At 40.5% G+C, this 14,927-nt stretch overlaps 1 protein-coding gene across 1 annotated transcript in view; it reads right to left on the reverse strand.

Moving 5' to 3' along the window:
* The window catches only part of MRE11 (MRE11 homolog, double strand break repair nuclease), a 62,245-nt gene that overhangs the window by 8,025 nt on the left and 39,293 nt on the right, over positions 1–14,927 (reverse strand). The window contains 4 exon segments of the mRNA XM_003129788.5: positions 3,111–3,178; positions 5,297–5,355; positions 9,024–9,104; positions 10,256–10,475. Coding sequence (XP_003129836.2) covers positions 3,111–3,178; positions 5,297–5,355; positions 9,024–9,104; positions 10,256–10,475 — 428 coding nt within the window.

Below are 14,927 nucleotides of genomic sequence, written 5' to 3' on the forward strand. Positions count from 1 at the left end.
CAAACTCCCAGTCCATCCCACTCCCTCCCCACTCCCCAACGGCAACCACAAGCCTGTTTTCTATGTCTGAGTCTGTTTCTGTTTTGTGGATATGTTCATTTGTGTCACAGTTTAGAATCCACATACAGTGATAGCATATGGTATTTGTCTTTCTGACTTCTCTTACTATGATAATCTAGTTGCCTCCATGTTGCTGCAAATGGCCTTATTTCATTCTTTTTTATGGCTGAGTAATATTCCATTTTACATATGTACCACATCTTTGGTTATACTGTTTTGACTGCTGGGTCAAATAAATGGGCTTTTGTCCTGGATGTCAAAAAAAAAAAGTTTTATTTGATTAGCTTCATGTGCATGGCTCAAAAATAAGGCAAAGAGGGTGTAATAAATCGAGTACCAGGAGCTACACATCTTCTCCATTTTTGTATAGATATAATTTGGAGCCATAAGTCAGACTTCCTACCTAGAGTCGTTCAGCCAATTATGTCAGTTGTAGCAGTGTTACAAGCATAGGATAACATATGAAATTGGCGTTGGCGCATAAAATGTGCCCCTAAAACGTTAGCTCCCCCCATTACAAGGTTTAATAGAATCCCATCAATCTCTCCTCCTCCCCCTGGCCTCTTGTTCGTTGCTTTAAGATGAGGGGGGTACCACCAGCTCCATCAACTCTGGATGGGTCCTCTTATCCCCAGTACAACCAGGGCAGAGTTTAGAACAATTTCTCCAGGGAAAAGTGGGCAGGTTTCCATTGCCCATCCGGCAAAAGGGAGTCTAACAGCTGGAGGTTTTTTCCTCTTTAAAGTTACCTGCCAAGAATATTAGTGCTTTTACTGGTTAACATTCTTCCTATTATTCCTGTTCTATTTCCCTGGCCTGTTATTTACTTAATAAGCACTTGCAGAGGTGTTCCTACGTGCCAAGCACTGTACTTAGCATTTCACAAACATGAACTCACTCAAGCCTCATAAAAACCCTTTGAGGTAAATATTATTATCTTTATTTTACAAATGGGGACACTGAGGCACAGCAGTCAAAAACCTTGCACAAGGTCCATCCTTAGTAAGTGGCAGAGATTAAATACTTCCCATTATGAGTGGAATAATTATACGAACCACACCATTGCTACATAATTCTTCAAAAACACCCTAAATTGTTGCTGTCATCAGGAACACAAATCTGCCAAGGCTCATTTCCGATTTCTTGCCAAAATGTTAGTTTCTAAATTGCCTCTCATTATTTAAATTATTATTACATGCACCGAGGTCTGAGAGCGGAATCTAGTTATTATGTTAAGAAGCCACAGCAGAGGTGAGTTCTAGAGTGGAACGCCTGGCTATGTGACTAGCTGGGTGACCTTAGGTAAGTCACTTAAGACTCCCATGCCTCACTTTCTTCAAAGGTAAAATGGGGAAAATACAGTTATAACTTTATTTACCTCTTGGAGTGATTGTAAATATTATACCAGCTAATTCACATGCAAAGGCTCAAAACAGTGCCTGACAGGTAGGAAGTGCTAAACAATTCAGTTATTATTACATCGTAAGCAGCTATGAAGTCAATAGACACTTATTCTACTGAAGAACAGATTACCCAAATGGTAACACAACCCAAGTATTTTTTCATTCATACCCTTACATATGTCAAACACACTAAAACTGTATTTTCATTAGTTTCAATAATGAAAAATAAGGACTTCCCCAAGCTAAGCTTCCATATTCCTCTCAATTATGGATTCACTACTGAGGAAAAAGAAAATCAGAAAGCTAGACCTGTTTTTGTTTGTATATACTTTAATTTACAAAGACAAGAACAACCAAACAAGCACTTAGAAAGGACTCTCTTCCTTCGATGTCCTGATATTCTTTCAATAAATCACTTTTTTTTTTTGGCTTTTTTGCTTTTTAGGGCTGCACCTGCGGCATACGGCGGTTCCCAGGCTTGTGGTCGAATCCGAGCTGCAGCTGCCGGCCTATGCCACAGCCACAGCAACATCAGATCTGAGCTGCGCCTGCAACCCACACCACAGCTCATGGCAACGCCAGATCCTTAACCCACTGAGCGAGGCCAGGGATCAAACCTGTGTCATAGTGCATGCTAGTCAAACTCATTAACTGCTCAGCCACGATAGGAACTCCTAAATCACCTTGTTTTCATTTAATCAAATTTAACTTTTATCCTTAAGCAATGAAAAAAAAAAAAAAAAGCTGCGATTATGAGATTGAGAGAAACATGGAAATAGAGCTTTTTCCTTACTTTCCTGTTAATTTCTGCAACATCTACTCTTAGCTTCCATGCTCACCCCCACTGATCCAAACAATCCCTATCGTTAAAATTGCTGGTAAATTTTACTCCATGAAGCTTTTCCTTCTATGATAACCTCCACTTCCTTGTTCCTTTCTCTAAAGGCCCATGCCCCCATCTAGTCTGTATCATAAAATTTCATATGCAATGATGTAGTGACTCAATCATCCTGTAATGGACTGAAATGTGTCCATCTCTCTCTTCCACCGGGATTCACCCTCCTGAACGCAGTGTCCAGATTAGAACATTATGTGCTCCATCAGACCTAATATACTAACACTCACATGGAAAATGAGTATATAGAAAAAGCTGTGATTTTCTTAAGCAGAAATTTTCATGAAGTGAGCTTTTGTTAAGCAGTGTTCACCTAAAATGTTCACTCACAGAAAAAAATGGTTAATTGTGAATGCAGCCACGCCTGACAGAACCAGGCCAAAACCAGAAAGGACAGGAAAGGCATAGAAGTACTCTTAGCACAGCATTCTGTGTAATTTAGTATAGAAGAACATGAAGAAAAGCTGACACTGAATATTAACAAAGCTATTTTCTGTTCATTCAACAGAACACAGTACTCCATTAAGAAAATCACTGGGTGATAAAGGCAAAAGGAAATGAATCACAAGTTATTTAAATTTTCAATGAAAATACTTGTAATACTGCTGCATCAACTCTGCAGACTAGCCCTTGGTCGCATACGTGACCAACTGAAAATAAATCTGTTAACCTGCTATGGCACAGACAAATGTATGAGTGGAATGCTGGATGATTTTCAGAGGTTTCTTTTTGCAGGAAATCACTGCACCTACCTTTGATCTGTTTTTGAAGTGGTAGGAAAAATGTCTTCTTCCGTATCTGACTCATCCACCTCAATCACCTAAGGGGGAAAAAACAAAACAGCAGTCTTTGTGGGAATGCACAATTTGAAGAAAAATGAATGAAATAACTCAATCTTAAAGTCTGTTTTTTAAGTGGCTTTTTTTTTTTTTTTTTTTTTCCTGTCCTTTTAGGGCTGCACTCACGGCACATGGAGGTTCCTAGGCTAGGAGTCTAATCCGAGCTATTGCTGCTGGCCTATGCCACAGCCACAGCAATGCAAGATCCAAGCTGCGTTTTCGACTACAGTTCACGGCAACGCTGGATCCTTAACCCACTGAGTGAGGCCACGGATCGAACCCACAACCTCATGGTTCCTAGTTGGATCCGTTTCCACTGCGCCACTACGGGAACGCCAAATATTCCTTTCTTTTTTAAGTTATAAGAAAGGAGGCAGAAACCACGTAGGCAGCAACCATTAAAACTAAAGTTCAGGCTGACCTCCCTGCCAATGTCACTCTTCACTTATAAACGGTGTTCATACATCATGTGTGAGCTCACTTCTCTCCTGCCACCATGGCAGCCTGGGCACCTAAAGGAACATGCAGTTTGGTTGATGACTGACTCACACAGGTTATGTGCTAACAGTGCCCTGTGATTTTCTGGGGTTCTTTTTTGGGGGGGTTCTTTTTTTGGTTGGTTTTATGCCCCATTAAAGGTACTGATTATCTTAATATTGATTCTTATCATCTAAAATACCTATATTTTCTATTATCTTGACACTTAATACATATATTTGCTCTATCTTCATCTGACAAAGCCCAAGACAAAATAATGAAAAACCCCCAGCACTTGAGACCACCCCCACCCGACTCCCCATCCAGTCTGACACTGAACTATTCATCAAACGCCATTAAACGAAGTGGTCCGAACAGCTATACATCCAGCCAATCTATCTGCGTGTTGTCCATGACACTCTCAGGAGAATTGTCTCGTATGTGCCTGGAAGGACTCAAATGTCTCCAGCGTTCCCCTCATCTACCACTTTGTAACCCCAATCAAAAAAATGAAAGAAAACGTTAGTTTGCCATGACTTGCTCTTCTCAAACTCATGTTCTTGACTTCTGAAAGAAAAATCCAGAGGGAAGCTACCTTCTAGATTTTGTTTTCAGACACAGTCCTGAAGCAAGAGCAGGTGACAGCTGAATAGGAATAATGAAATGGAGCTCAGGATAAAAGCTAGCACTGGTATACCCATATATAAATGTAAAATAGGAAGACGAGGGGGGAAAAAAGAAAGATGACGTTAAGAGACATTAAAGAACAATAACAGAATCTGAACTGTGTCACAAACTTGAACCACCAAGCAGAAATGAAATTTGAGAAAATGCTGCTGGGGCGGTATGACAGAGCAATGACTTTCAACTAGGCGTCATTTTTAACCTCCACTCCCATTCCAGAAACATCTGGACACGTCTGGAGACACTTTCGATGATCATAAATAAGAGGGGGGCACTGCAGGCATCTGGTGGATAGAGGGCAGGGATGTCACCTGGGAAGTAAGACACGTGTTTCCAAAGTGAGGTGACAGGAGAGTCAAGCCCATATTGGACTCTTCTCAGAATCCAAAGGATGGGCACAAGTTTCATGTTAGATCTGAGCTGAACACAAGAGGTCCGTAGGCTTGCAGTTTGTCTTGAGTTTAACTTCAGCCATTAAGACACCCGTCAGCGCATTATGAGAGTAAAAGTAACAAGAGGAAGCCAGGAATAAATAAGACCTCTCTACACACTGATATGCACACTCCATACACATGGTATTCGTATTCCATGAATGGGCCCTTTCAGTTCCACATTTAAAATATGACTGGGTCCATACATTTAGGATTTGCAATTATGTGATCCATTCTTTTAAAAAGAGACCAAAATAAATAAGTAAATCAATAAGTAAATACATGCATTCTCAGGAGGTCCCTGTTGGCTCAGCAGGTTAAGGACCTGGCACTGGCAGTGCTGTGGCTCAGGTCACTGCTATGGCACCGTCTAGATAATCAGCAAAGTTCTCCATTGTTCTAACAGTCCACACGTTTTCTTCTTTTACGTACGTTGTAGACCAAAGAACTGACAATCATAATGTAGGAAACGTAAGTTATCAGTACACAACTGTACATCTTTCTTACCTCCGAATAATTCTTAGGAGCAGCATTTTGAGACGGCTGCTTTCTTGCAGATTTAAAGGCTATAATGAAAAAGATGAAACATCTATTATGTTATTCGTAAAATAGCTTAGAAAAATTTGCACATTTCTTTAGCTGAAGATTTCCTAAGGCCTATGTGCACAAACCTCTAACCACGAATCAAAAAAACAGCTTCCATTTTTTAAAATCTGAAGGGAGATCTGCAATTATATGTCTGCCTGCCAGTCTCATACGATTTGCCGGCAAGTAAAGTAACCAGCAGTGTTCACAGGTACATCTACACCAAAAATATGTTACAGAAAAATACCTGAAGGATCAAATCTGGTCATCTAATGGACTGAGCTCCAAATACAATGAAAGTAAACCCCCCCATGTCTTCCTTGCCTTAGAGTGGGCACTGTCTTTCCCTGGAGCCAGCTTAGGAGCCCTGTGGCTCCAGTAAGCGCTTTCTTCCTCTCCTCTACTTTGTTAGAAATAGTCAGCACCTAACAAACAGTCCAGAGGGAGCTCTCTTAGAAAAGAGAGATATCTTTCATTCCGTGATAACTTTCCTATGAAAACCGGACATTTTCGGCTTTCTAAACTTGGGTTTAGAAACATGAAGTTGAGTTAATTTTTATTTTTCCAGAGACCAAAACTGTGATATTGTGATTTTATAGGAAGAAATGTATGTTGAGCCTTCCTTCCCATTTCTGGCACTGAGCTCCTAAAATCGTCATTTCCTAAATCCAGGAGCACCATCAAGGTGCCTTTTTTTATGTTAATGAGGTGATTTGGGGACCACACCTAAGAAGGGAGGCTGGTTACCAGGGGATCTGGCGCTGCTGTGAGCTCTGATGTAGGTCACAGATGTGGCTCGGCTGTGGCGTAGGCTGGTGGCTACAGCTCCAATTAGACCCCTAGCCTGGGAATCTCCATATGCCGCAGGTGCAGCCCTAAAAAGACAAAAAGACCCCAAAAAACAAAACAGCATTAATAATACTTAAGGCTGAAAACCACTGGAAGAATAAAAAGAGGTAGATAATGTAAATTGCTTTGGCAAGGGTCTGGTGGGTTTTCAAATGATGTCACTAGTAGCAGTGGCTACGGCAGTGGCAGCCATGGTAAATTAAATGCAAAGGCTGAGGCTTCTTTATCACTTAGTCACTATCCTCTGCAGACAAACTTCGATGGAGAAATCTGGGCTGTCAACTCTTATTCACAGCTGCTGCTGGCTATAACGGTAATACATACCTTTCCCAATAAAACTCCAGTAACAGTGACACATCTCTACACTCCACGGAGCTTGTCATAACAGCTGAACCTTTATTTGTCTCTCTCTGCATGCCTCCATTTATAATGCAAATGTAGAAGCTATAGTTTTAAAGTTGCTTTTGTCCCAAAGTTATAGCAAACTATAGCTGGTACCCCATAGTTATTTTGTCAGAGATTGTATTAAAAAGTCTTTTTGGCTGAGTGCCGGAGGTAGCCAGTTCAGTTGCAAAACCATTAGACCAAATCAATTACATAAAAGACAAATCTAGACTAATTTCCTTAAGTTTATGTAAACAGTGCCACTCATAGGAACAGCAGCAATCATTGACTGGATTCTTACTAAGAGCTGTGCGCAGCAGTGTATATGCATAGTTCATTTAATACTTGTAACCACTCTGGGAGGTCAGTACTACTGTTCCAATGGGAGAACAACACGAAAAGGTCATTCATTCATTTATTTAACTGAAAACTTAGAAGTGAAGAGAAAATGAATAGCATAGAGGTAATATCTGAAGGGATATAAGGGTTTCTAGAATTCATAAAAGACATCAATTTACAGTTTTATGAAGCTCAATAAATCCCAAGCAGGATTAAAAAAAAAAAAGAAGAACTGCAATATTAGATTCTTTACTCTGAAACTGAAGAACGCCAAAGATGGCCAGCTGGAGGAAAAATAAGTGTACTTAAAAAAAAAAAAAAAAAAAAAGGCAGCAAGTTAAACTAATAGCTGATTTCTGATACAGTGGTTAACTACTTGTTCTAAAGGCCAGAGAATGTGGGGTCAGGAGTTCCCGTCGTGGCTCAGTGGTTAATGAATCCGACTAGGAACCAAAATCCCTGGCCTCGCTCAGTGGGTTAAGGATCTGGCATTGCCGTGAGCTGTGGTGTAGGTCACAGACGCGGCTCGGATCCCGCGTTGCTGTGGCTCTGGCGTAGGCCTGCAGCTACAGCTCCGATTCAACCCCTAGCCTGGGAACCTCCACATGCCCATGGGTGCAGCCCTAGAAAAGACAAAAAAAAGAAAAAAAAAAAGAATTTGGGATCAATCCAAGCCCTCGAGTTTACATGTTGTGAGACCCTGGGTAAGTTGCGTCTTTCCAAAGCCTCAGTTGCCTTTTCTGCAAAACAGAGAAAATATAAGTACCTAGCCCAGTGAGCGGTCGAGAGGCACGCATTAATTGTTTCACAAATATTAGTATTATCAGGACTATTAGTGGTTTTATTACTCTAGGGCAAATTGCTTAGTTCAATTCCCTCACCTATAAAAGAGGGAGCGGGTAAAGTTGTTCTTAAGTCTTCCAGGTCCAGTTTATCAGATAATAAACTGAAATCTGTATGTGATTAGCTTTTCCCATCTATCCTCATTGGGCCAGCAGTTCTTAGCCTGGAGCCCATGGATGGGCTTTCATGGGGATCCCTGAGCCCTCTGAAATTGAGTACAAGTGCATATGCTTATCTGAGACACAGCTTTTGGAATCCCCATCTCAGAATGGATTTAAAGTCACTGCCTTTGGGACTATACAAATCAAATCTATTCAGTCGTTGACATGCTAGAACTTAATCGATATAAAGACCTGAATTTTTCCCAGGTTAAATATTCCAAATTCCTCCTACCCAATTTTTTACATTGAATGGCTTCTCTTCTGAAAAAAAGAAGGGTAAATAAAATTGATAACCTTCTTGATTATGTAAATAAAATGCATATATTTTATCTGAATGGTAGAGAGAAAAAAATACCACGACCTATTTTAACAACTACTTTTATAAATCTGACTTACAACTTTGGCTCATCTCATAAACCATATTTAAAATAGTTTATTAAATATTTATGTTAGTTTTTTTTTTTTTTTTGTCTTTTTTGCTATTTCTTGGGCCGCTCCTGCGGCACATGGAGGTTCCCAGGCTAAGGGTCTAATGGGAGCTGTAGCCGCTGGCCTACGCCAGAGCCACAGCAACGCGGGATCCGAGCCGCATCTGTGACTTACACCGAAGCTCATAGCAACGCCGGATTGTCAACCCACTGAGCAAGGGCAGGGATCGAACCCGCAACCTCCTGTTTCCTAGTCGGATTCGTTAACCACTGCGCCATGACAGGAACTCCTATGTTAGTTTTAAAATGGTTTATAAAAATAGATTCCCTTAGTTTGAGGTTAATTTTTATTTATTTCTGTATTTAAGTAAAAAATTTTTTGGCAGTGCCCACAGCATGTGGTGATAATCGAATCTATCTAAAATAAGGAATTATAAAAATTAATTTTTAAAGCTCATCCTCTTCACCAACCCCCTTGGATGGCAAAGATCTTTTAAAATAGCATAATTTACCCTATGATTCTAATAGTGCTTTGCTACCCAGTGATGGCAACACAAACCAATAAGGTTTACTTGTGGGGTTTCCTAGCTCTTCCTGTGTTGGAATTTATTAATAACTTCTAGATGACCTGCAGTCTATACTCACCATCAATAATAGTCATATTTCTAGATGTTGACATAGTGGCTTTTGAACTTCTGCTTGGAGTAGAAGTCTCCAGACCAGTGCCTGTTGTTAGAATAAAGAGCAGTCAATATATAATCCGACCAGCAGCAAAGGTTTTTTGTTTTAACAACACCAAAATGAAACCCCAATAAAGTTAAATCAAAACATAGTTTATGTGTAAAATGCCAAAGATATATAAAAGAAGAAACATCTAGGGTCTGATCAACTGATCAATTTGATCAATTTCAGTGACCACACTTAGATCACATTTGGTTCACATTGACCCCATTAAAATTTAAGGAAAAATTTTATAAATGTAAGGATAGCGAAATCAATTATCACTAGAAGATGGAGCTTTCTCTCCCTGGAGATTTTTAACTAAAGTACTATCCATTTTACCAGCCTAAAATTCCTATGGATAAATATTTAATAAAAATCATTTTTAGATATTCCTAGGGGTGGATTTTTATCCAGTAAGTCACTGGATGACTATATTGTTTGGACTATTCGATGATAGTAACACAATGATGGCAGCGTTCCCACGGTGGTGCAGTGGATTAAAGATCCGGCTTCCTTTTTACAGCGGTGCAGATTCGATCCCTGGCTGGGCACAGTGGATTAAGGATCCAGGATTGCTCCAGCTCCAGCTTGGATTTGACCCCTTAGCTCAGAACTTCCATATGCTATGGATGTGGCCAAAAATAAAAAAAAAAAAAACTAAACACAATAGCAATTAATGTTAATGACTGCTTTAAGAAATCCACTTGTTTGGGGGCAGTTTTCTTTTTAAACAAATTTTAAAAAGCCACTTTATACGAATGTGGGCATTTGTGTTTTATGACACTAACAAAAATAGCAATTTTTGTGATCTGGAGTTTTCGTCCTGCCGTCAGTGGGCATTAGCGAGCCATGTTCCTTAAGTGTTTGCCTCGCTATTACTTTGTACATATGAGAGTACATATGTGTATTAAATGTACCTAATATGTGAGAAACAGTGAAATTCTTTAAAAAAAAAAATACGTGTTAAGAACTCCAGCTGCCTGTGGCCATTCAAGTAAAATGTACAAGTCAGAATATTAAAGACTGACTCTCTGCATTATAAAGACACATTTTTAGAGGGCTGTGCAACAGTTCGGACACGGGGCATATAACTCTGACTCTGCCACACCCCTGCCAGCTGTGAAGGTGGAAGGAAGACTGCAGTCGGGGCCAACCTCTTCCTCTCTGAGACGCTCCTCTCGACACCAAGCTCTGCCCTCTTCCTCCTCTCCGGCCTCTTCCTCGGCCTCTTCCTCTGCTGGCCGCTGCTGTGATGCTGTCATCAGAGTCATTGGCCGTCTGTTCTGCCATATCGATGCTCATGAGGTCTTCAGCGCTAAAGGCAGAAGCGGCGTCCTCTTCCTGGGACCTGAGGGCTCTGGCTCTGTTCATGGCCTGAGAGGGACGACAAGAGGAGGACAGTGCACGTCAGGAGACAGCGCAGCCTCCCGAGTCACTCAGCTGGTCACTCGGATGAACACGTCGTGTGGTTGAACTGTCTGAACGATTACATTTTTCACTACTCATGCTATCAAAATGTAAAATAGGGGCATTCCTGTTGTGGCTCAGTGGGTTAAGGACCCAACACTGTCCCTGTGAGGACGCAGGTTCAATCCTTGGCTCGCTGGGTGGTTAAGGATCCGGTGTGGCCACAAGCTGCAGCGGAGGTTGCAGACGCAGCCTGGATCTGGTGCTGCCGTGGCTGTGTGTAGGCTGCAGCTGCAGCTCCAATAATGTGACCCCTGGTCTAGGAACTTTCATATGCCTTGGATATGGCTATAAAAAGGGAAAAAAAAAATGTGGTATAGGAGAAGCCCTCTCCCCTATCAATCAAATTCTGTGCCTATAATTTGTCGGATCAATTTACAATACTGACACTACCTGTAAAAGGAGACCTTTGGAAAAGGTACACTGAAAACGATAAAATTTCACAGAATCAAAAGTTTCAGAACTGGGAGGAATGTTGGCAGTAACGCCATTTGTAAGAGATCATCATCATTTGAGCTACTTTGTACAACGGGCTCTTGATAAATAACGAGAAAAAACTTAAGAAAAACAGCTCTTACCTCTGGGTGGTGAACTTTCAGGGTGCTTTTGTTTTCTTCATTATTCTTAAATATTACAAATTTGCTATAATATATGTTTTCTAAAATAGTACCTTTATAATCAGAAAAACATAAGCAGTAATCGCGTGAAAACAAATGGTAAAAAGAATTAATAGAGCAAAGCAAATGAAAGCCTGGAAGACTAAAAGCCTTAGGACCATGGTTTTAATTTGATAAACTTTAATTTAATAAGAAACTGTCTAGAAAAGATAAGCTTGAGACTTAGTGAAATATCCTAACTCTGAAATGAATACAGATTTTCTGATTAAAAATAAGAGCAATACTGCCCTGACCTCTTCTTTTAAGCCAATCAAAATGTAGCAAGGAGGAGTTCCCATCACGGCAGAAGCAAATCTGATTAGTATCCGTGAGGACCTGGGTTCGACCCCTGGCCTTGCACAGTGGGTTAAGAATACAGCGTTGCCGTGAACTGTGGTGTAGGTCGCAGGGGCAGCTCGGATCCCACGTTGCTGTGGCTGTGGCGTAGGCTGGCAGCTGTAGCTCCAATTGGACCCCTAGACAGGGAACCTCCGTATGCTGTGGGTGGGGCCCTAAAAAGACAAAAATAAAAAAATAAAATAAATAAAGGTATAACAACAAGAAAAAAGGAACAAGGATAACAAAGCCCAAACACCATATATCTTCAATAAAATGAGAAAACAGCTCTACCTCTGAAATACAAAACCTATGAAGAAGAGTTGATGGGCAGAGGGAACATCTGGCAGGGCTTGAGGGGGAGGGGTACGTGCTTCAGCCAGTGCCCAGAGCTCCAAAAGTGGTCCACCCATCCCAGAAGGCCATGACGACAGCCTCTGTCCTTGGAATGACAAGCTCGGAGTCTAAGAACAGGAAGCTAGAGGATTTCTAGGCTCTCTGGGGCGCCACAACATAGGCGAGGCAATGAGAACAAAGCAGGCGGGGCAGAGGTAGGAGTAAAGTGGGAGGTGGGAGGTAATCAGTGTCACGGTGAGGAACTTAGTAGCTAAAGAGAAAGAACAGCGAAATGACTACAAAAAGGGCCCAACCTGGCACCACAGCTCAAAAAGAAAAAAAATTTCAGGGAATTTCACCCAAAAAATATGAAGAAAAAAACAGAAAAAGATGTCAATTCATCCTTCTTGTCCCAGAAGTATGGTCAAATCCTCATAATTTTCAAATTCCGTATTTGGAAAATCACCGACTCACCATAATTTATTTGTAACCCCCAAAACAATACTCCTGATACTTTTGGGGTCATTCACGGACATGTGCAGAGCAGTCATAATTCTGAATCACCTGACACATACAGTCCCAGGTGAGGTCACACAACACAACACTGAGTCTTCTACCATCAGCTTTCACACTTTTAAACAAGTGTCCTGGAAGTTTCTGTTGTGGCTCAATGGTAATGAATCCAACCAGTATCCATGAGGACACAGGTTCAATCCCTGCCTCGCTCAGTGGGTTAAGTATCCAGCATTGCTGTGAGAGGTGGTGTAGGTCACAGACAGGGCTCAGATCCCGTGTTGCTGTGGCTATGGTGTAGGCTGGTGGCTGCAGCTCCAAATTTACCCCTAACCTGGGAACTTCCACATGCCACAGGTATGGCCCTAAAAAGACAAAAAGAAAGAGAGAAAAGAAAAATATCAATCAACTCTAAACAGTAAAAAAAAAAAAAAAAAAAAAAAAAAAATTATTATACTTTCTAATCACAATGCAATGAAATTAGAAATTAATTTAAAAATTCCTGATTCCAAACTACAAAACAAAAATTGTAGACTATCTAGAAAATAAAAGTAAAAAATATCGCATAACAGAACATATGAAACAAAGAAATGAATGGTTAAATTAAAGCAAAGAAATGAGGATGGAGGGAGAAAAGAAGACCTAAGGAAAATAAACAGGAGTTCCCGTTGTGGCACATTGGAAAGGAATGTGACTAGGAACCATGAGGTTGTGTGTTCCATCCCTGGCCTCGTTCAGTGGTGTAGGTTGCAGATGAGGCTCAGATCTGGCATTGCTGTGACTGTGGCATAGGCCAGTGGTTACAGCTCTGATTAGACCCCTAGCCTGGGAACCTCCATATGCTGCAAGTGCAGTCCTAAAAAGGACAAAAGACAAAAAAAAAAAAAAAAAAGAGAGAGAGAGAGAAAATTAAACAAATTATGACAAAACACTGCTCATTTTTAAGTAATTTGGAAAATAAATTAACTAAACTGAGCCAAGAAAAGATAAACAGTCTCAGCAGACTAATTAACAAAGAAAACTCTGAGAAAATTGTTAAAAGAACTAGGTTCCTGGAAAGGGCAACCAGAAAGTTTCATGGGTAAATTCTACCAAATCTTCAAAGAACAGATGATTCCGTGGTTATTTCAATAGTACTAGAACATAAAGAAAGCAAGCCTCGAATTTCTTTTTATAAAGCCAGCATAACATGGTACTGAAAACTGACAAAGGACAGCATGCACCAGAGGAAAATTACAGTATCTTACCTACGAATATCAAAGCAAACAAAGGGAATCCAAGCTCACATGGAGAGACCAGTACACCCACTACCAGGAGGTTCACAAAGGGATACCAAGGATGAGTCAGTAATAGGATATGAAATAATATAATTCACCATATTAACAGAACAGAGGAGGAAAATTCCTGCATGTTTATCTTCACAGATGGGAAAAGGCTCTTAATTCACTGCCCACTCTGGATTGAAACAAACAAAAAACCTTTCATCTTGTACATGACAAAAACCCTTGCTCTGCTACACAAATGCACACACAGTGTGCACACGCTTTAACCTGAGTGCTCTCATAAATCAGAGAAAGACAAACGCCTGAGCCAAAAACTATTCTGTGCAAAAAATATGACCAAGTGACTCATATAAAGATAACTTATACGAGTTACTCAGCTCACTAGTGATAAAAGCAGTATAAATGAAAAACCACAGTAAGGAGTAATTTCTCACCATTATTTCTACTACATCGAAAGACGCAGTAATACATCATGATGGTAAAAATGCAGGGAAATAGTCACTCCTAAATACTAATCGGTCAGCACGTAAACTGGGGTAACATATTTGGAGAGATACAGCAGAATCTAGCAAAACATAAAACGCATATGCCTTTTTATGATTATCACTTCCCTTTTTTCTTTTTCTTTTTACAGCTGCACCTACAGCCTATGGAAGTTCCCAGGCTGGGGGTCGAACTGTAGCTGCAGCTGAGGCCTATGCCACAGCCACAGCCACACCTGGATCCGAGCTGCAACTGCCAGAATGCAGGGTCCTTAACCCAAAGAGTGAGGCCAGGGATCAAACCCACATCCTCACTGACACGATGTCAGGTTCTTAACCCACTGAGCCACAATGGGAACTCCAACAACGATTATTTCTTAGACTGAATTACCATCATTGCTAAATTTCATACTTTCCCTTTGTCTAAATACTCTGTCTTCACTTTAGCATCCCAAACATTGTATGCAAATATTTTAACTCTATCTTTTCTGTGTAACAGACTGTGGAATTTACTGATATCTTGGAATTACACTACTTCTAAGAATTTATCTCATGAGGGCTAGGCCTACAGCCAATAGCCACGCAATGTTTCCACATATTTTTTTGTGAGATTTAAAGACATACTACCCTGGTATTACATTTTTTTTTTCATTGTGGTAAAATATACACAACATAAAAATTTACCATTTTAACCATTTTTAAGTATATATTTCGGTGGCACTAATACATTCGCACTGTTGTACAATCACTGCC

The sequence above is a fragment of the Sus scrofa genome, chromosome 9 (assembly GCF_000003025.6).
Source record: "Sus scrofa isolate TJ Tabasco breed Duroc chromosome 9, Sscrofa11.1, whole genome shotgun sequence".
NCBI lineage: Eukaryota > Metazoa > Chordata > Mammalia > Artiodactyla > Suidae > Sus > Sus scrofa.